This window comes from Prunus persica, chromosome G4, assembly GCF_000346465.2.
Source record: "Prunus persica cultivar Lovell chromosome G4, Prunus_persica_NCBIv2, whole genome shotgun sequence".
Classification (NCBI taxonomy): Eukaryota; Viridiplantae; Streptophyta; class Magnoliopsida; order Rosales; family Rosaceae; genus Prunus; species Prunus persica.
This window is the reverse complement of record NC_034012.1, coordinates 9,000,772-9,024,077: the sequence shown is the minus strand read 5'-3', so window position 1 is coordinate 9,024,077 and position 23,306 is coordinate 9,000,772. Positions and strand designations below refer to the sequence as shown.

The 23,306-nt window shown below is 35.2% G+C and overlaps 3 protein-coding genes and 1 pseudogene across 5 annotated transcripts; 3 read left to right on the top strand and 1 right to left on the bottom strand.

The window, feature by feature from the left end:
• Positions 840–3,813, top strand: LOC18779187 (protein trichome birefringence-like 41). Its single transcript, XM_007211838.2, has 5 exons — positions 840–1,147; positions 2,124–2,295; positions 2,785–2,960; positions 3,072–3,230; positions 3,417–3,813. Exons 1-5 carry the CDS (start codon positions 882–884, stop codon positions 3,709–3,711), a joined length of 1,068 nt encoding a protein of 355 aa, XP_007211900.2. The 5' UTR covers positions 840–881; the 3' UTR covers positions 3,712–3,813.
• LOC18780933 (protein trichome birefringence-like 41) lies at positions 5,207–11,616 on the top strand. Of its 3 annotated transcripts, none has more exons than XM_020562808.1 (5): positions 5,207–5,491; positions 9,341–9,512; positions 9,766–9,941; positions 10,226–10,384; positions 11,167–11,616. In XM_020562808.1, exons 1-5 carry the CDS (start codon positions 5,214–5,216, stop codon positions 11,468–11,470), a joined length of 1,089 nt encoding a protein of 362 aa, XP_020418397.1. In that variant the 5' UTR covers positions 5,207–5,213; the 3' UTR covers positions 11,471–11,616. The 3 variants fall into 3 exon arrangements, with proteins under 3 accessions (XP_020418397.1, XP_007212437.2, XP_007214202.2); XM_007212375.2 differs by lacking the exons at positions 9,341–9,512; positions 9,766–9,941; positions 10,226–10,384; positions 11,167–11,616 and adding exons at positions 5,728–5,899; positions 5,999–6,174; positions 6,330–6,488; positions 6,688–7,202; XM_007214140.2 differs by lacking the exon at positions 5,207–5,491 and adding an exon at positions 7,710–8,205.
• Positions 13,191–15,639, top strand: LOC109948597 (annotated as a pseudogene).
• On the bottom strand, positions 15,943–16,530 carry LOC18779816 (berberine bridge enzyme-like 1). Its single transcript, XM_020562237.1, has one exon. The coding sequence runs from the start codon at positions 16,528–16,530 to the stop codon at positions 15,943–15,945; it is 588 nt and encodes a 195-aa protein (XP_020417826.1).

Below are 23,306 nucleotides of genomic sequence, written 5' to 3'. Positions count from 1 at the left end.
ATTCTTAAAATACCCTTTAATTATTAATTCAAGCATTTATTCAGAACTCTCTCTCCCTATATTATTAATTTATTTTTTTTGGACGATAATCAAAATATTCATTGAAAAGGAGGCAAAAGCTCCTAAGCACAGCAAGGAATCAAACTACAACCAGTAGCAAATCTGGAATACTGGTGAAGCCTTCAACACAAGATTAAGATTTCTTGGACTTCTGTTTTCATGTTCTATGAGATTAAGATTTCGATTAGTGCAAACAAACAATACAAAGCAATCTAATTGCCCTTTTAATTATTTGCTAGTTTTGTTGTCAATTCATCTAAAGGCAAAGGATTTCCACTTTTTCATGTGCTGGTGAAAAAGGTCATCAATTATGGGGTTTTTGTTTTTATTTTTATTTATGGGAATGGTTTCGGATGGGAAATCAATTGCTGGTGAAAAAGCTCACCACTTTTTTCTGAATGAGAAATCAATTACTTTCTCATGTTTGGTAAATTCAGGTATGGGAATGGTTGCCTGACACGAGAAATTATTTCCCATCAAATCTTTTCTGCGAACCAAACAGGGCCTATATGTAAAGAACACTAGAAAAGACTTGTGCGGAAAGTAAATTAAATGTGAAATGAGAGGCAAAGAGTAAATTGGAATTTATTTTATTTTTCTGATTATATAATAACACTTTTAATGGATTACTTACCCTATTAAAACAAAATAAGAAAAAAGGAAAAGCAAATTGCCAACTTTCCATATCCTCTCTCTCACATCACATGGATAACGAGACTTATAAATATAGGGGAGAGAGAGAGGGAGAAGAGTTTGTAGTCCCATTCCTAACCCTAAACTTCTCTCTCTCTCTCTCTCTCTCTCTCTCTCACAAAGACTGAATGGGTTCCTGGGTTCATAGCAGTTTTTGTGTTGCTAGAATATTAGGCCTGTTGCTTCTCGTTGGTTTTGTTCCTAATGGCGGTGCAAGTGAAGAGGCATCATGTGATTTGTTCAAAGGGAGATGGGTTCTGGACGAAAACTACCCACTCTACAATCCATCGTCCTGCCCCTTCATCGAGCGCGAGTTCAGCTGCCAAAAGAATGGCCGCCCTGACCATTTTTACACCCAATACAGATGGCAACCACATGACTGTGACTTAGCAAGGTACAATATTATTACCACCATTTTCTTCTTCTACTTATTATTATCATTATTATTAATTATTGCTTTCCTTTTTGCTGCAAAGTTATTATTTTTGCATACTACTATATAATCAATTTCGTTTTAAAAAAACCAAAAATTTGCGACAGAGAGCCCATCATAGACATAGGAATATTATATATATATATATATATATATATATAAAGTAGTGCTTCTCTCTCACAATGATTTTCCTGGGAAATTTAATGTTTGGCTGCATGGAAAAAGTTGGTGCTGGCAGCCTTTGATAGGTCACATTACATCTTTGGTTTGTGTGAACTGTGATTGTCTTCTTGATCATGTGATGACTATAGAGATTCTTTCTTTTTCTTTTTTTGTCAAATATAGAGATTCTTTCTTCAAGTCCCACTCAACTCATGCCCGCTACTCTACTCATGTGACGATTAATCAAACTATTTATTAAAGTAGTAATAATAAAGTTCACGGGCCCTTTATACCTACAGATACTGCCATGTACTATCTATGACGTGCACCTTCAATCATACCATAATGAGAAGAACAACCTACTTAGATCGGGATGCCATTATTTCAAGTCAATTCAGAATTAATATATTTACGTTTTAATTTTTTCTTATAACAGTATGTGATTGTCTTAAGATACAAAAGTATATTCATCGGCCTAGAGGCCCTACGTAAGTCTTCAAAAAAGAAAAGATTGTTTAGGCTATAAAATAAGAAATTGGAGTAAATAAGATCCAAATTATTGTTTTCCTTTTTACATTATTTTTTGTGCATTTACTGAGCCTGCAGCCTGGCATTTTCCTGTCATTGAACTTTTTATACAGTTGTAGGTTGTCACGGAGGTCCCTCCAGGATGAATGATAATTGTCATTTTCAACACATACACAAGTGGGCATGGCCACTACTAATTAATTCAGATGTAACATTTTAAAACGTAATTAGTAGTTTGGTTTTGTAGGTTTGACGGGGTTGACTTTTTAGAACGATTTAGAGAGAAGAGCATCATGTTCGTTGGAGATTCATTAAGCCGAAATCAATGGCAGTCCTTGACATGTATGCTTCACTCAGCCGTCCCAAACGCTAACTACAATGTCACAAGAGTAGACGATGTATCTATCTTCACTTTTACGGTATGCACTCAATCCCACATTATTTATACGTACACACAAAACTCTCTTGTTAAATATAACACTTGATGCGTTGTCGGACTTTGAATTTAAATTATATTAATCTAGACAAAGTAAAAAAGTTGTTTATCTAATTGCCACCTATATTCAACTAAAGTCACATCGGTTGGGTTGGGTCGGGTGAGATGAATCCATCTTGACAGTTTAGACTTGGTTTTCAATTTCATCCACTTCTTTTATTGATTGGCCACTTGCAAAAGTAATGGGAGAATGATAGAGGGAAGATGAAGTCATCTTCCACCAAAAGTATTCATCGCTGGCCCATGTTTAGTCTCGCGTGAAATTAATTCAGCTTTCAATTCCTTGGACAACTTGACATGAACTTTTGTCAAGATTCTACCAAACATGAACCATGTGGTCCTATTTTTATTAATTGGTCGTGGGTGTGGGGTAAATTTTGTGGTGAAAATTTATGATGGAAAATTACTGCAGGATTATGGACTGAAAGTGATGCTAGACCGCAATGTGTATCTAGTAGATGTTGTAAGAGAAAAGATTGGTAGGGTTTTGAAGCTTGATTCAATTGTGGGAGGCAAGTTATGGAAGGAGATTGACATGCTCATCTTCAACACATGGCATTGGTGGAATCGCAGAGGACCCTCTCAGCCGTAAGCCTAATAACTAAAATCTACAGTTTTCTTATGGTTATTTAATTCTATAAATTAATTTTTGTTACAAATAAAATTATGGTAACACTCAAAACTAATGTAATTTTTCAGATGGGATTATGTTGAAGTAGGAGGCCGGGTCAGCAAAGACATTGACCGGATGGTTGCTTTTGAGAAGGCACTCATGACTTGGGCTGGATGGGTGGATTCAAACATTGATCCTGCAAAAACTAAAGTTTTCTTCCAAGGAATTTCTCCCTCTCATTACAAGTAAGTCCCTTATTTAATAGATTCATTGAAGGTTAAATCCAATTCAACTTTTTCATTTAATTCCATCAACTCGTGAATGGTTGTCAATCTTAAATACGTACATCAATGATTGACAATTGTCCACGTGCACTTACATCAAAAGAAAAAAAGAGTATCTTACCTTGTTTTTGTGAATTGTGATTTTAGTGGGAGCCAATGGGATGAGCCAAAGGCAAGAAGTTGTGTAGGACAGAAGGAGCCTTTGCTTGGGTCGACATATCCAGGAGGTTTGCCACCAGCTCTGAGTGTGCTGAAGAACGCCCTAAGCAAAATCACAAAGCCTGTGACATTGCTAGATGTAACAAACCTGTCGCTCCTGCGCAAAGATGGGCACCCTTCAATCTATGGGTTGGGAGGCACCACAGCAATGGATTGTAGTCATTGGTGCCTTTGTGGAGTCCCAGATACTTGGAACGAGATTCTTTACAATTTTATTCTTTGAAACATTATTCATTTAATTCATGCCACCAAATTATAGAATTTGGCGACTTCGTAGAAAAAATAATAATTGATTTATAATGATATTCAGAGTTTTCTACTACAAATATTTTTTTTTTTCAAAGTTGGAACTGCGATATGCAAAATCCCGCTCCAGAAAAAATGTTTGTGACTCGACTAGTTTTGCTTGGACTGTTTATTTATACATTGAGAAAACTTAGGTATACATTGAGAAAACTTAGGGGAACTTGGTTTGTATATGGAGAGATAGAAACATGTTTTGGTGGGGTAGTTTTTCTCCTATACATGGGATTTGATATAAAGTATTTAACACATTGGGTTGATGTTTCGTTTAGTGGCTTGGCTTGGATTGAAAATTTTCAATTAATTTGAATGAACACTTCACATGTTGTTTGATGAACTTATAAATACTCGGAATAAAAGACTCTAATTCCGGAGAAAACAAGCTCAACCGCCGAAGATGTAGAAGACCCAAATTCTACCGAAAGAGTTTAGCAATTAAAATTGTGGATCCCCTAATCTACTAGTAATTTTTTTAAAATTATTTTGTTACATGGATAAGGCCCAAAACTAATAACAAATTGATCTGGGCCTGGCAACACTAGCCCAATACATTTGGAAGGGTCCACAAGAGTACACGGGCCCAAATCTTCCTCCTAGCTTGCACATGTCGGCTACGCTACGTGATCCACTCAGCAATAAAATCACCACAAATAAACAGGCCTCCTGCATGAATAGCTATAAGTAGGGCTATGTATTCTGAGCAAAAAATTAAAAAAGGTCTATGTAGGCTACACCTTGGACAGATAGGACGGGGTTGGAATGCCAAGTCATCAAACTCACAATTACGGCATGTTAGTAAATATGTGTATTGGAATTATTCCAATTACTATAATTTCGTTAGTGTTTACTAACACATATATAAGTAAGGGGAGTAGTTTGATACCATACTCATTCATTCTCTCTTGTATTTTTTTCTTTTCCCGATTCATAACTTCTTCGATTCCAAGTAAACATGGGATAGTTTCATAACTGCAGGCGATAACATTGATTTGATTTGTTTTACTATCTGCAGGCCTGAATAATTGCCAAATAACCTACAATACTGTGTTTCACATCCCCACCACTGTCTCATCCTACTTTTTCTTCTGCTTGAGCTATTGGAGACCAAATCTAAATAAAATTGGTACCGCACTAGAGTATTTTCTTCATATGTGGGAGCAGGAACAAATGAAGTTATTGATACAAAAATAAAGTAGGGAAGGCTTTTCTTAGAAGGATGATAATACATAAATTAAGCTTTACTTTACGCCATGACTAACTAGAAAGCGTCCACACAACAGCTACACCAGAAAATGGCCGAACAAGGAAGAAGGTGTCTTTGTCCCCAAGTGAATCCAAACCCACTAGCTGATCACGGGTAACTTACATTACATATAGCTAGTTACTTGGTCTTTCAATCTCCTCAACCAGCTAGCTCTTACTATGGGAAAATTGTTGCATGGCTTTGGCTTAGTTGCTTATGGTCTTGTACTAATTTTATGCCTTCATGAACACCAAATACATTGCTATGCTAAAGTAGATATCAGCAGCAGCTGTGACTTGTTTCAAGGGACTTGGGTTTATGATAATTCTACCTATCCACTCTATGACACTTCCAGCTGCCCTTTTATTGAGACAGAGTTTGACTGCCAGAAAAATGGACGGCCAGACAACCAATATCTCAAATATAGATGGCAGCCTGACGGTTGTGCATTGCCAAGGTAACATTAATCATATATTTTCAAACTTGTATAAATTATGTTCTATAATGCAAAGCTTCCATTTTTCGACGAGGAATGAGTCTCTCAACAGTATACAGACGCATACCGTCACATAAGTACATTTTATATACATACTTCGAAACAAAAATGATTGGCAGTGACACCCATTATTGTATTAGTACTTGTAAAGGACTTTGCACTTATATATCTCATATTTTGCAATATATGGTGTGCAGATTCAATGGTCAGGACCTCTTGGGGAGTTTAAAGGGGAAGAAGCTACTATTCGTAGGGGATTCTCTAAGCCTCAACCAGTGGCAGTCACTAACATGCATGTTGCATGCTGCGGTTCCTCAAAACAATTATACCATAACAAGGAAAGGAGGCCTCTCTACGTTTTTTATGCCTGTGAGTTCAACACCAATTAAGTTATACTTTTTAACAAGATGCATCTTATTGGGCAATTATACATTGATCAATAGATAAATCACCCCTTGGGTTTTGCAGGATTATGATGTTTCTGTTTTGTTATCGCGCAATGCGTTTCTGGTGGATCTAGTGAGAACAGAGGCAGGCATGGTTCTAAGGCTTGACTCCATTACAAATGGCAATGATTGGAAGGGATACGACATGCTCATCTTCAATACCTGGCATTGGTGGCTTCATAAAGGAAGCCGACAACCGTGAGAACCCCAAATTACAATCATTCTGCACTGCAATTCGCAAGTTTATAATCACAAACCCCAAAGAGCATTAATATATATTTTCATATTTAAAAATATGTTACTTCCATCATTCGATGACTAATATATTGTAGATTGTCTTATGATGATTTCAGATGGGACTACATTGAATCAGGAGGACAGATACTGAAGGATATGGACCGCTTGGCTGCTTTTAAGGAGGGATTAACTACTTGGTCCAAGTGGGTGGATTCTAATGTTGATGCTAACAACACCAAAGTTTTCTTTCAAGGCATTTCTCCTTCCCATTACAAGTATGTCATGATTGCCTCTTTTATCAAAGAAATACTGCGATTCAAATTTGGGACTCTATGCCATTTTTAGTAGATCAGTAGACTCTAAGAGCTAATCGGCCTTCTAACTATATATTTATATAATCATCTCTGAATACTAACTACATATATTATTATTATTTGCTTATTTTATTAAATTTGTATATTATTGGTGGAGCAGTGGAAAAGAATGGGACGATCCAAATTCAGCAACATGCAGTGGACAAACGCAACCTGTGACTGGTAGAACATACCCAGCAGGTTCACCACCAGCAGCAACTGTGGTCAACGATGTGTTGACTGCCATGTCATCCTCAGTAACCTTGCTGGACATAACTCTACTATCGCAGTTGAGAAAAGATGGGCACCCTTCTATGTACGGCAATGGTGGAAGAACGGGAAACGATTGCAGCCACTGGTGCCTTGCCGGTGTCCCTGATACCTGGAATCAACTTTTTTATGCAACTCTTGTGACCAGTGACTAAAAATGAATTATGATTTCAACTTTAGATTTTGTGGTGTATACTTGAAAATTACCTTTAATTCTATTCACACCAATGTTTTTCTCATTTCACGCTCAAGAAACTATAGCACCTTTTTCGTTCACTTATGATAGGAGCATGTGTATAAAAGAAATTAATTTGAACAATTTGCAAGAAGTACAATACAAACTTGTGTTTCATTTGCTGCCGACAATTGTTGCAAAGACTATTTACTTATTTCTCTATTTTTTTTCTTGCATATGACAAGATTTGAAACTACTAGATAAAGAGGATCCAATTTCTCATACTTGAGCTAATGATGATCGACCAAGACTATTTATTACTTGCTACCATATTATTTTTTTCGCATTCTAGTTAATTTTGAAAGCCGAAAAAATATGAGTTATTCGAGAAACAATAATGCTAGACACATTATATTATGTACAGTATAGTTGATGTGTACATAACACCACGTGTAATTTAAGTTTTTTATATTTATTTTAAATCAAAAAATAAAGAAACCTAATTAGCTTGTATCCGGCCCTATTAATTGAATTCAATTAAAATAATAAAATTTAAATTAGATGTGATCTTATTAATTGAGATGCCCACATCAGCCGCCACACATCATGTTGTCAATTTAGTGTGTTCTAGGATGCATGATAATAAATATAAAATGGAAGGAAAATGAGATGGTGAGAAATTCAACTTTGCGCGTGACCATGACTAGAAAACGTCCAAACAACAGCTATGCCAATATGAAAGGACAAGAAATTGGAAAAAAGGTGTCTTTGTCAATCTCTCCTCTCCAAGTGAACCCAATGAAACAATTCAAACAAACGCCCCACCTTACAAACTCAAACGTCCACCATATGCATAGCTATCTATAGAGATTTCTGGGTCTTTCATTCTCCACATATTTCTCAATTTCTCTGTCAATAAATTATGGGGAAAATGTTGCATGGCTTTGGCTTAGTTGCTTATGCTCTTCTGCTAGTTCTATGCCTTCATGAAGACCAATTACATTGCTATGCAAAAGTACTTGCGACCAGCTGTGACTTGTTTCATGGGAGTTGGGTTCTTGATAAAAGCTATCCACTCTACGACACCTCCAGCTGCCCTTTCATTGAGAAAGAGTTTGACTGCCAAAACAATGGACGGCCAGACGATCGGTATCTCAAATATAGATGGAAGCCTGACGCTTGTGCATTGCCAAGGTAACAATTCATGTGACTTGTTCTCTCTCTATTTTCTTCTCATAAAGTGGCAAAGTTCGCCTGCTTTGTTGGAAAAACATGCTTATATATCCATATCCGAGATTTAAATCATCTAGTTGAAGACTGAAAAGAAATGATTTCCTGAAACGGTGCTCATTAATTATGCCTCTGTTTGGTATGAAGGAATTGAAAATTGCATAGAATTCTAAAATGACGGAATTTAAATCTCCATCGCTTAAAATTCTGGAAATTAATAATTTCAGTATTTTGATTTATGTATGTCGAATTTTATAAATAACAAAAAGACGAGTATTTGTATAAGGAGTAATGTTCTTTTGTTACAAGGACCTCCCATTAAAATTGAAACAATATTTCGCCTAATTAATAGTTTGAATTACCAGTCTGACAAATATGGAAATATTTTTGCTTACCACTTTAACCTAATGTGTATCATCACCATCCTTTTTAATATTTGACATGTGTCCATAGGCATAACCATAGTTAACTTTTTACTTTGTATTTATTGAACCATAGTTATGCATATGGACACAAGTCAAGTGTTGAGAAGAATGATGAGGATACACCTTAAATTAAAGCGGTGAGCAAAAATATTATAGTGTATAATTAAGTAGGTTGTCGTTGACTTTTATATTCAGCAGCTAGCAAGCATCGGAGACAAATAATTGATTCAGAAAGTAAGCTTGTACATACACTATGCGACACAAATACAAATATCTAATAATAATATCATGCACCGACACATTACACACTTCAGACAAATGCACATACAGATATCATTTTGCGATATGTGCATATAGAGGCTTTATATAGTAAAGATGTCCTTATTTTCCTGATCAGGAAATCAATGATCGAAACTGATCACTTTTTTTATTCTCTCACAAAAACTATCCAACCTTTTCATTTCTGTTTTATTAATGATTGCTTCTTCCTCTTCTTTTTACGCATTAATAGATTACTAAAAAACTTCGGATCTGGATGATTTTTGGTATGAATAGTCTAAAATATAGACGGTCTCGGTCGTTAAAATATATTGTTATGTAGTCTTAGGAAGGATGTGTGCACTATTCTTGCAATAAGACATCCTTAACATAGAAAAACTCCATATGTGGTGCAGATTCAATGGTCGGGACCTGTTGAAGAGGTTAAAGGGGAAGAAGATACTATTCGTAGGGGACTCTCTAAGCCTCAACCAATGGCAATCACTAACATGCATGTTGCATGCTGCAGTGCCCCAACCCAACTATGCCTTAACAAGGAAAGCCGACATCTCTGCGTTTTCTTGGCCCGTGAGTTTTTCTGATAATTATAATTAGTTAGCTAATTATAGGAGACATTTCACCAACTATGAGTCCCACTTTCTAACAAAATGTGGATGATTAGTCTTATCAATTAGTATATGAGGACAAATTATATGCTCTTTTGGATGACCGTGTGTTTTTATAAGGAGAACATGTTCATCTTGAAATTAACCTTAAATTATTAGGTGTAGGGCCCAGTGAATAAATAATCTTATTATTAGGCACACTTTGGATTTTGTAGGATTATGATGTTTCAATTATGTTATCTCGCAATGCATTTCTGGTGGACCTAGTGGATACAAAGGAAGGCAGGGTTCTAAAGCTGGACTCTATTGAAAACGGCAACACATGGAAAGGATACGATATGCTTATCTTCAATACTTGGCATTGGTGGCTCCACAAAGGAAGCAAACAACCGTACGTGAAACAAAAACCACTCAACACACAATTATTTGCACGGCAATATACGCAATTATATATCTAAAGAAATAAAAATTATTATTATTATGCAAACATGGCCATAGTTAAGTTGGTTAGAGCGGATGTGCTCCCACTTTACACCCGAGTTCAAATCCCCCTCTTCGTAGTTTAGATTGGTTTAAAGTAAACTATCGCTTGTATAAATTTTTATTTATTATAATTGGTAATTAGAAGCCTTAATTTGCATGCATTAATTAATTATGTTGTCTTATGAGTTTCAGATGGGACTACATAGAAGTAAGAGGTAAGATAGTGAAGGATATGGATCGTTTGGATGCTTTTAAAGAGGGATTAACTACTTGGTCTAAGTGGGTGGACTCTAATGTTGATGCTGCCAACACCAAAGTTTTCTTTCAAGGCATTTCTCCAACCCATTACATGTACGATTTCCTCTTTTAACTCTCATCGCCAACACTACAAATTAACCTTAGGCTTATTCAAATTCTTTGTCATTTCACCATATAGGATATGGAAATTTTCATTTGACTTATTGCAATTTTACTAGTTCTAGTTTAACTTTTCAATAACTATATTATATATACAATCTAAGAGAACTCGATTCTTTGTAAATCGAAATGTCTTTATTAAGTTTAATTTTTTTTTAGTACAAGTGATAGTCTAAACTACAGAAAAGGGGTTTCTCACACACACACAACTGATGCTATGAGGGTTCAAACCTGAAACCTCTAGTTTGCAAGTGAATACCCTTTTTCACTGGACTAGACCCTATTGGCCCTTATTAAGTTTAATATTTATAAAAACATGGTTAACTTAGTAATTTAATCACACACTTTTCTTCTTCCCTAACTTCCATCTATTATTTAAACTAGTCATACATTTAATCAAATATAGTGTAAGCTTTAATCATTTTAATTACATAATAAAATGGACAACGAAGTCTAGCCTAGAGAAAAATTGTATTGACTTGTAGACTAATAATTTCAGGTTCGAACTCCTATTGCACCTTAGTAATGTGTATGAGAAACCCCCCTTTATAATTTAGATTATCACTTGTATTAAAAAAAAAAAATTATTAGATAGCAAAATTATTGCATCTATCATGCATACACATGTTATATGTTCTTACTATTATTCTCCCTAACTCCGGAAATATTTAATTAAAAAATATTATTTTGCGAATATATTATTACTGGTGGAGCAGAGGAAAAGAATGGGACGAGTCAGAGTCAGCAACTTGCAAAGGACAAAATCAACCCGTAAGTGGTTCAAAATACCCAGGAGGATCACCAGCAGCAGCAACTGTGGTCAACCAAGTGTTGACCGCCATGTCATCCCCAGTAACTTTGCTGGACATAACATTGCTATCGGAACTGAGGAAAGATGGGCACCCATCTGCATATGGTTTGGGTGGGGATAAAGGAAACGATTGCAGTCACTGGTGCCTTGCTGGTGTCCCTGACACCTGGAATGAGCTTTTTTATGCCAGTCTTGTGGCTACTGGCTGAGAATTATTTACAATGGGAAACAAATACGTAAATGTATAAATTACTTGGCTACAAATGAAGTGGGTGGTAGCCCCTATTGTATCTCGTTTATTTCAAACAAATTAATTCATCTAAAAGAACAATTCAACTTTGTTTCTTTATTTCAAGGTTTTGGAATTTCTCTTTTTCTGATTTTGAAAATTTTGGGTCACATCAATCGGAGAAGAAATCTGTTTTCTGTGATCATAATTTTAGCATCTATTAGTATCTAGAACAGAAATCAACAAACTTAACCAAACAATGTAACCAATTAAATAAGAAGATCAAGGAGTTAACGTGGTTCGGAAATGTACTTTTGTTCATAGGACATCAATATCAAAATAACTAGAAGTGGTCCTTGCATGGTGCAAGTGGCGCCACTGCATAGGGCCCCTGAATTTTTTTTACTTTACATTAATATTATAAAAATTGTATATTAACTCTAGTGTGCAGCACAGTGAAACAAAAGTGTATTTGGTGAAGCTTGTTTCTAACGCATATTCATTGGTACAAAGCCCAAGAGTTCGAGTCTAAGTGATGTCATTGTAAAGATCCAACTAAACTAACAGCATATATCACACCTAAACCAAAAAAAAAAGTACTTTCTTCCACTCAAAACAAAACCAAAAAAAAGTCTAGTGGAAGTTTAGGGTTTAAGTTTTGCACAAGACCCATAAAATTTCAGGACCGGCCCTAAAAATAACGGATACAAAAATTGATAGATCTTTAGCAAGCCATTCCCAGGGGCCAGGGCTTGATGTCAAGAACCACACTAGACTCACTCACTCACTCACACATTTATATCCCTCTCACTCTCACTTGGTGTGGAATACTTGATTATATTCTTGAGGTGGATCACCTCACTTTTCAAATGAAATCAAATGATGAGAATAATGCTCCTAATATATAGGCATGGCAATGGTTAATTTGGGTGGCTTAATTAATCGTCACTTAATATCACTTGACATTGAAATTTGTAAATACAATACAAATTAATAAATGTTGTATTCTGGTAGGTGGTTGCAATCCCAGCATGCGCAAGAGAGAAGAAACTGCATTAACCAGTCAGATGCATGGTGCTCCTAATCCTTTACCGGAGCGCAGGTGAAGCTTACTTGCCCTAATGTGAATGTGAACCAAGTAAATCATATAGTAATACATCTTTGACATATTTTACTTTGTATTTTATACTACAGGTACAAGGAAAAGCCTTCCAAACTGCCTTGCGTGAAAGGAAAATACCATTTCATGTTCATGGAGTGGCTAACGGGGTTTATGGGATTTTCATCCTGAGCTGGAATAACCGCCCGCCAAGAATTCTAGCTAAACTGGGATACTTACTTTGATGATTTTATCCTTTTAATTCCAGTTTTGTTTTTATAATTTCACAGGTTGTTTGTGAACTATAATGATGTTACAACTCTCTATATACAGTTTTAAAATATTCGGATATATTCACAGGGTATAGCCGCGCGGCTGTACGCTTAAAATATTAAATTTAAACCGTATAGCCGCGCGGCTATACTCTCTGTATATATTCGAATATTTTGTAAGTATAACTGCGCGGTTATACGCTTTAAATGTATACGATTTTCAAGTGCAGCCAGCTTTCTTCTGTTTCTAAGGAAATTCGTGGTCTTTGGGAAATGGGTTTTCGTGATTTTGATGTTAATCGAAAACCCATTAATTGATGGGATTTTGAATCTGAAGTGATTGGATTGGTTCTAAGGGCCTCTCATGGGGAGATTTCTTGGCGGGTTTGTGTTGCCTCTGCTGCTGCTAACAGGTATTTAAATGAAAATGCCTTTTGTTCATTTGTTTTAATAACCATGTTATTGTAGTAACAGGATTATTTCAAGTGGATGTGTTGGACTTGACCAGCTGGTCTAGTTAATTGCAACTCAAAAATTTAGCATGCATTTCGACTGGGTTGCTGATTTCCTTGTTGGGTGTTCTTCAGTTATGTTTTTATGGTAATTTAGATAAGCTAAGCTTGTATATTGTCTCTACTGCATATACAGTCTCATACTGTCTCCATCATCATCAACCATAATCAGTGGTCTGAATTATCATTTGATATGGTTATGGAGAAATTCTGGACGCAGAAAACTTAGATACTGAATCTATGCGTGCTTAGTAACTGAGGTAAATGTGATAGCATGATTCTGCATTAGTTTTTCTTTTGTTTTTGTTGTCAAAAATGCTAAGTGCATGCTATATGGATGATGCCAGTGCAACTTGCCATTGCAATGTTCCTTCTGTATAACAGCATTGTTGCAGCAGTGATCACATCTGAAGTAGGAATCATGTGTGTTCTTGTGTTTGTTGTGCTGGGCACGGGACGGAACAACAGGTTCCAATCTAATGTGAAGGCAACAAATGAGATGCTTAACTACATGCCTGTGATCAATTTCCAGGCTTGGGAGGAGCACTAGAGAGTTCAGGCTTTCCGAGAGTTGGAGTTTAGCTGGCTGACCAAGTTCATGTACTCAATCTCTGCCAATGTTGTGGTTATGTGGTGCACCCCAGTACTTATATCAACTCTCACATTTGGCACTGCACTCTTATTGGGTGTCCGGCTTGATGCCGGCCGGGACACTGTTCACAACCACAAGCATGTTCAACATTTTGCGGGATCCCATCAGGACCTTCCCACAATCTATGATTTCAATTTCTCAAGCTATGATATCTCTTGGGAGGTTGGACCGTTATATGATGAGTAGGGAATTGGTGGAGGATGCGGCGGAGAGAGACGAGAGCTGTGATAGTAGAACTGCGGTGGAGGTTAAAAATGGCGTGTCTAGCTGCAATGATGAAAGCAAAGAAGAGGATTTGAATGTCAATAAAGGGGAGCTAACAGCTATTGTAGGAACAGTGGGATCTGGAAAGTCTTCCCTTCTAGCCTCAATTCTTGGTGAGATGCACAAGTTTTCCGGAAATGTATGATTTGATACCATTAAACCCTTTTCTAGATGTCTCTTATGACATAAAATCCCTCCACTTAACCATAAGTTTATAACCCGGTCATAACTCACTCAAAAGGCTTCAGTTTAATCAAGTACTTGTTGAATTAATAAACTTTTTGAATAACATGTACGAGTTTGTGGAACAACTGCCTATGTTGCTCAAACATCATGGATTCAAAATGGGACTACTGAAGAAAGTATATTATTTGGTTTGGCAATGGACAAAGATAGATACCAGGAAGTTATCAGGGTTTGCTGCTTGGAGAAGGACTGGGAAATGATGGAGTTTAGAGATCAAACTGAGATAGGAGAGCATGGCATCAACCTAAGTGGTGGCCAGAAACAGAGGATACAACTTGCTAGAGCTGTATATCAAAATTGTGACATAAATCTTCTAGATGACGTTTTCATCGCTGTTGATTCTCATACTGGATCAGAAATATTTAAGGTGACATTGCATTAGATTTTCTACTACATTTGATAGTAAATAAATGATTTACTTTTGATTCTACAGTGATTGAACATTCAAGCTTGTTCTTAAGATAGTGGTTTGAACACTTTTTTACTTTCATAGTCTAAATGTGCTAAGATAGTATAAAAACAGTACAAAGTGACACTCATTGAATATGATTTAAAAGCATAATGTTCTACTGATCATGATTTATACTTCTCTGCAGGAATGTGAGGGGAGTGCTTAAAAACAAGACGGTTTTACTTGTAACTCATCAAGTTGACTTTTAGCATAATGTTGATCTTATTTTGGTAAGATTATAATTGCAGTTTGCACATGTATCCCTCCTACTTATATATTTATTTGAACTTATTACCTCCAAATAATATCAGGTCATGAGACATGGGATGATAGTACAGGCTGGAAAGTATAATGATTTGCTAAATTCTGGCCTAGATTTCAAAGAGCTAGTAGCTGCCCATGAAACCTCCATGGAACTTGTAGAAATGAGCACCACTATTCCCAGCAAAAGTTCCCCCAGTCCTCAAATATCTCCTCAACTCTCTTCGAACCACCGGGAAGCCAATGGTGGAAACAACTCTTTGGACCAACCAAAGTCTGATAACAGGACTTCTGAACTCCTCAAAGAAGAGGAGAAAGAAACAGGCAAAGTGAGCTTGCGCGTTTATAAAGTTTGTGAGTTAGAATTGCTCACCTTTTCTTTTTCTGTTTAAGCATTAGTTTTTGTCATAGTTGATGAGAGATCCTATTCTCTGTTTAATCTAAATTGTATACGTTGTCTTCTTTGCTAACTGATGAGAATTTTTCACTCACCAGGCATCAAACTGATCAGACGAATATCGATCAATTTCTTCCCTTCATTTTGGGTATGACCATTGCCATGTACATTACTGTGCTTGCCATCTTTAGCAATAACCAAATACTCATAATCCAAGTGACATTTAAAAAAACAAAAAAAAAACTTATAGTATGATGAATCAATAACCAATACAAGCTGTGTCAACAGCTAAATTCTCCTATGCCTTACTTGGAAGAGTAGGGATACTCTGCTTGTTCCTGAAGAAATTTTCTGGATCAACAGCAGTCTTCACCTTCAGCAACCTATCAAAGTTGTCATTGAAGTACTTCAATCCATAAATCTTCCCTTCTTCATAGCTATTGTCACCAAATGTATTGACACCAATGTCAAGGTCCCTGTAATTCAAGAAAGCACTTCTTGGGTTCTTGGACACAAATGGGGTCATGTAACTGTAAAGCCTCCTGCTTTGTGTGAGATAATTCTTCTCTGAATCCTCTCCTGCATCTTCCCAATTCACTGAGTACTGAATTTTGAACAAGTTCCCTGCACGGTGTGGAAAAGGCATCTCAGAGGCCGGAATTTGGCTCATTTTCCCACCATATGGATTGAACACCAACCCTATTTTGCCAAGCTCAATCATCTTCTTCCATAACCACTCCAACCCATCTTTGGAGATTGGGGTTTGAACATAATCAGACTTCCTTTTCAGGAAATTTGCATAATTGGGATTTCTATTGAGCAACGTTTCAGGTTTAGTCCCATTATCAAAATTAGCCCACCAAAGCACAAAGTCAATCCAACTCATCTCCATACAATTCTCCTTCTTCAAACCCAATTCAGGAAACTCCTTCCCCAACAACTCATATATATTTATACACACACATATGTAGGTACGTATTTTTCAACAATACATTCGTGTTCTATACATATCTCACGTTTTCTTTAAAAAGCAAACATACAATAGTCGTATCATGCATATATGTACGTATTTCTAATATTTTATACACGTATTTTTTACAAAATTTTCAGTAACACACACAAATTCACGTATTATACAAATAATTCTCACATATTATTGAATAAGAATAACATACGGTATAAAAATTATATTAAAATATCAAATATTGGATATTATCTACTTTGGATATGTTGCAAATTAATATCCATATGGTACAAACGAATGCAACTAGGAGGGTCCTTTTTTGTATTTTTATAAATTTAAAATAAAATAAAATTAAAAAAAAAAAAAAGTACAGTACCGCCGCACGGCTATACTCCATGTTTTTAATTTTTCTAAAAGACATGTGTTGACACTTGGCGCCTAATGGTTGGAGTCTTTTTTATATTTAAAAATAGTATCGCCGGGCAGCTATACTCATTTTTGAATTTTTTTAAAAAAAGAAATGCGTTGACACGTGGGGCATAATGGATGGGGGTCTTTTTTAATATTTAAAAATAGTATAGCCGCACGGCTAACCTCAGTTTTGAAATTTTTTTAAAAAAGAAATGTGTTGACACGTGGGGCATGATGGCTGGGTTTTTTTTTTATATTTAAAAATAGTATAGCCGCCTGGCTATACGCAGTTTTGAAATTTTTTTATAATAGACATGTGTTGAGACGTGGATCCTATTGGTTGGGGGACTATTTTTATATTTAAAAATAGTATAGCCGCCCGGCTGTACTCAGTTTTGAAATTTTTTTATAAAAGACATGTGTTGACACGTGGCTTCTATTGGTTGGGGTCTTTTTTATATTAAAAATAGTATAGCCGCCCGGCTACACTCAGTTTTGAAATTTTAAAAAAAAAAGATATGTGTTGACACGTGGGGCATTATGGATGGGTGTCTTTTTTTATATTTAAAAATAGTATAGCCGCCCGGCTATACTCAGTTTTGAAATTTTTTATAAAAGGCATGTGTTGACACGTAGCTCCTATGGTTGGGGACTTTGTTTATACTGAAAAATAGTATAGCTGCCCGGCTATACTCAATTTTTTTATATAAAAAAATATAGTATAGGCGGGAGGCGTTACTTATTGAATTTAATAAATAGTATAGACAAGCAGCTATAGTGTTTTACATATATGTTCATATAAATATATATATATATATATATATATATATATACACAGAGAGCTTCCATTGAGGGATCCCTCAAATAAGCTTATTTGAGGGACACCCCTTGTAGGCCCCACTCCAGATTGTATTTCACTAATCCAAACCGTCTATTTTGTAGATACTCATTCAAAGATCATCTCTACAAAAAATCACTTAAATCCGATATCATTTGACCACTCAATTAAGTTATTGAAATTTTAGCATTTTCTTGAAGCACCGTGTTCATTGATTTTGTAAGACACAATTGGATGTCTAAACGGTTTCCGATTTGTCTAATTTTTTGTAAGGATGATCTATAAATGAAGACCTAAAAAATAAATGGTTTGGATCATTGGGAAAAAAATTGTAGGGTACCCTAAAGGGCGTCCCTCAAATAAAATTATTTGAGGGATCCCTCAATAGAAGGGGACTGTATATATACATATTCATATATATATTTATACACACACACATATGTAGGTACGTATTTTTCAACAATACATTCGTGTTCTATACATGTCTCACGTTTTCTTTAAAAAACAAACATACAAGAGTCGTATTGTACAAATACGTACTTATTTCTAACATTTTATACACGTATATTTTACAAAATCTTCAGTAACACACACAAATTCACGTATTATACAAATAATTCTCACATATTATTGAATAAGAAGAACATATGGTATAAAAATTATATTAAAATACCAAATAGTGGAATATAAATATCTACTTTGGATATGTTGCAAATGAATATCCATAAGGTACAAATGAATGCAACTAGGAGGGTCCTTTTTGGTTTTTTTTTTTTTTTTTTTTTAAAAAAAAAAAAAAGAAGAGGACAGCCGCACGGCTATACTCCGTGTTTTTAATTTTTTTTCAAACACATGTGTTGACACGTGGCGCCTAATGAATGGAGTCTTTTTTATATTTAAAAATAGTATAGCCGTGCGGCTATACTCAGTTAATTTTTAAAAAAAGAAATGTGTTGACACGTGGGCATAATGGCGGGGATCTTTTTTAATATTTAAAAAGAAATGTGTTGACACGTGGCTCCTATTGGTTGGGGGACTATTTTTATATTTAAAAATCGTATAGCCGCCCGGCTGTACTCAATTTTGAAATTTTTTTATTAAAGACGTGTTGACACGTGGCCCCTGTTGGTTGGGAGACTTTTTTTACATTTAAAAATAGTATAGCCGCCCGGCTATATTCAGTGTTGAATTTTTTTTTTATAAAGGACATGTGTTGAGACGTGGGGCATAAATGATAGAGCAATTTCCTTTTTAAAAAAAAAAAAACAAATGGTATAGCCGCACGGCTAGACTCTGTGTTTTTTTAATTTTTTTAACAGAAATAAACTTGTGTTGACACGTGGCGCCCAATAAAGGGTCCTCTTTTTTCATATTTATTCCTATCTTTGACACGTGGAGCCGAAATGATAGAGGGATTTTTTTTTTTTAAAATTAGTATAGCCGCACGGCTATACTCTGTGTTTTTTATTTTTTTTTAAAAATATGTTGTGTTGAGAAGTGGCGCCTAATAAGGGGTTCTCTTTTTTCCTATTTATACCTATCTTTGACACGTGGAGCCTAAATGATAGAGGGATTTCTTTTTTCTTTTTTTTAATTAGTATAGCCGCACGGCTATACTTTGTGTTTTTTTTATTGTATTATAGAAATGGCTTCTGTTGACACGTGGCGCCTAATAAGGGGTCCCTTTTTTCATATTTTTACCTGTCTTTGACACGTGGAGCATAGTTGATAGAGGGATTTATTTTTATTTTAAAAAATAGTATAGCCGCACGGCTATACTCTGTGTTTTTATTTTAAAAAAAAAGAAATAGCTGGTTGACACGTGGCGCCTAATAAGGGGTCCTGTTTTTTAATAATTGTACCTATCTTTGACACGCGGAGCATAAATGATAGAGCGATTTCTTTTTGGGAGATTTTGCAAAAGGTCAAAGGCCAGGGAAATAGTTTAACATAAGCCAAAATATTTTGTATTTGGACAAAAATGCCCTTACGTAGTTTTGAATTGCCTAAGGAACCCTTTTGCTTTTGCTAGTCATATGGAACAAAAATGTTCCTTTTTCAACTAATGCCGTATGGAGCCAAAGAGTTTGGCGGCTATTCTTGCTGGGATGATCTCTTCACATGGAGATGAGATTGATGATGCTTCACATGGTTTTCAGGCTTCCATTATGTTGTCTATATTATGTAGTTCTTCTTCTCCTAAGCTAGTTCAGTATGCATTGTTTTTTGCTGAAATTTGTTCTGCTATCTGGTTATAGATTTCATAAAAAACTTTTGCTCCTGTCATGCTTATCCTCTATTCATATGTGTCTTCTGGTCTCTTGGATGTAGATTTTGAATATACCTTGACAAACTTGGATTGGTAAAGGAGGGTCAAACGATCATCATTAAATAGTTGTTGCTCGGCTATTATTGCTTCTCTATATTATTGAATGTCTTGCTTGGTAGGAATTCCTATTTTTGCTAATTCTGCCGGACTAAGTAGTTCATTAAAAGAAATAATAATTCTATGTTGTGCTCTGTCTGGGTAAATATTATCTTCAAACCATTCTGGGGGTATGCTGGTGAAATCTAATTTTACATTTTTCCAAAGAGGAAGATAAAAACTTATGACTTCTTTAAATTTTGAGGAAAATGAATCTAAATGATCACTATTTTCTATATAAAGTTTACCTAAATAACCATATTCTGCTAAAAATGATGGAGTAACTACGATTATTTTTTGTTTATGCTCTAAATGCAATTCTCTATATTCAACCATGTTAATACTAGCTAAGTGAATAGTATAATGAGAACAGCTTTTGGTAATAATTTTGATGCCAGGATGTGGATTACTTTTTAAATTGAAAAGAAAAGCTTGGATATATAGTTGAAGAGATGTATTTTGCTCATATTCTAATTTAATTATATGACTCTTAATATCTGATGGTAAAAATTTATACCTTTCTCTAGCTAGAGTTTGAAGAAAATATGGATTTTTAGTTTTTTGCTCAAGTGAAAATTTACTATTATGCTCAAGTAAGGTGGGCTTATTAGCCTATTTTTCTTGTAGAATTTGACATCTTAAATTAATGATTCTAAATGCTTCACTATTGTATCATATTCCTTCTTCTGCTCTCTATGTTTTTCCTGCAAAAAAGAAAGTTGTTGTTTTGCTTTTTTATAATCATAATTATATGCTAAAAACTCTTGCTCAAGGGCTCTAATAAGTTTTTCATGCCCTTTTCTTATGCTTTCAGTATTAATTCTAATGTTCCAAAAGTTGTCTAAAAAAAACTTTTTGTTTATACGCTAATGATTCTTGAGTACGATACTTTAAAGCAGGATTTCTAACTTCTTGTAAGGAAATTCCATTATAAAAATAAGTATTCATTACTGGTCTTTCTTGACTACTTGTGCTTAATGGATTACCACCTGGTGATGGTGTACCGAGCAACAACTATTCAATGATGATCTTCTGACCCTCCTTTACCAATCCAAGTTTGTCAAGGTATATTCAGAATCTACAACTAAGAGACTAGATGACACATATGAATACCGGATAAGCACAACAGGAGCACAAGTTTTTTATGAAATCTATAACCAGTTAGCAGAACAAATTTCAGAAGAAGACAACAACAATGCATACTGGAATAGCTTAGGAGAAGAAGAACTACATAATATAGACAACATGATGGAAGCCTGAAAACTTATTTTTCAGGGGATCTCGGTCAAGGTTTCTAAAAGCCAAAATAACAACCAGACACCATGCCTAGAACATGGAACTGCAAAGACACCAACTTAAAGGGCTATGGAGCAGAACTCAGAGGTCCTCTGAACTCAGAGGTTCCCTGACAGACATCCAATTATTGTTATGGCAAATATCAAACATGACCAAGTGCTCAAACAAAGTATTGATCGTCAGTTTAGCAATATAACAACATAATTATGAACAGTGTTTCCTTGTTTTGGACAAGAAGTCTCCTAAGAAAACCAATTAAAAGAGAAAAAGACTTACTTAATTGCTTTTGCTGGAATTGTTATGCACTGGATACTAATCAGTTGTTGGTGATATTTAACAATGCTTGAAGGATATGAAGAATAAGAGAAAGTATATAAACAAAAGGATTTTTATTTATTGAAACTGAAAGATGAAGTATTGGGATTTTTTCTTCCCTGATGTACTTCTCTTCTTCGGAGCTGCAGGCTATATACATGAGTTCACCGACTTCATTCTTTTCCAGAAAAGCTTAAGGATGAGAAAGAGGAGCCTCCTTCCCTTTTTCCTCTCTATCTGTTTCTCTATCCGAACACTCCACACACACCTCGTATGTAATTCACATGTCTTCTCACACATAGATACAAGGAATTCACATGCATAAAGCTAAATGACATCTCTGGGAGCTTACATGCTGCTGTGCTTTGATTTTCTAAAAGATGCTAACGGACGAAATGGCTGGCTGAAGTTCACATGCTATGCTTTGATTTTCTAAAAGCTGCTAACAAACAAAAATGGCTGAAGACTACTAATATTTCTATTTGAGTCTTTGCATGTCTTTAGGATTAAAGTTGAGGAGTGTTTTGGTCATTTACGAAAAGGCTTTGGCTTTTTTCTAAAGACTTTTTTTTTTTATTGCTAAAACTGAATTTTGTATTTCTCTTTTTTTTTTTAATTAGTATCGCCGCACGGCTATACTCTGTGTTTTTTATTTTTTTAAAGAAATAGCTTGTGTTGACACGTGGCGCCTAATAAGCGGTCCTCTTTTTTCATATTTATATCTTTCTTTGACACGTGGAGCCTAAATAATAGAGGGATTACTTTTTTTTTTTTTATAATTAGTATAGCCATACGGCTATACTCTGTGTTTTTATTTTTTTAAAGAAATACGTTGTGTTGACACGTGGCGCCTAATAAGCGGTCCTCTTTTTTCATATTTATATCTTTCTTTGACACGTGGAGCCTAAATAATAGAGGGATTACTTTTTTTTTTTTAAATTAGTATAGCCGCACGGCTATACTTTGTTTTTTTTTTGTTTTTTTAAAGAAATAGCTTGTGTTGACACGTGGCGCCTAATAAGGGGTCCTGTTTTTTCCTATTTATACCTATCTTTCACACGTGGAGCCTAAATATCGAGGGATTTCTTTTTTTTTTAAACAAATTAGTATAGCCGCACGGCTATACTCTGTGTTTTTAATTTTTTTAAAGAAATAGACTTGTGTTGACACGTGGAGCCTAAATATAGACGGATTTATTTTTTAAAAAATAAATTAGTATAGCCGCATGGCGATACTATGTGTTTTTAATTTTTTTTAAAAGAAATAGACTTGTGTTGACACGTGGCGCCTAATAAGGGTTCCTCTTTTTTCATAATTATACATATATTTGACACGTGAAGCCTAAATGATAGAGGGATTTCTTTTCTTTTTTTTTCTTTTTTTTTTAAAGTATTGTCGTACTGCTATACTCTG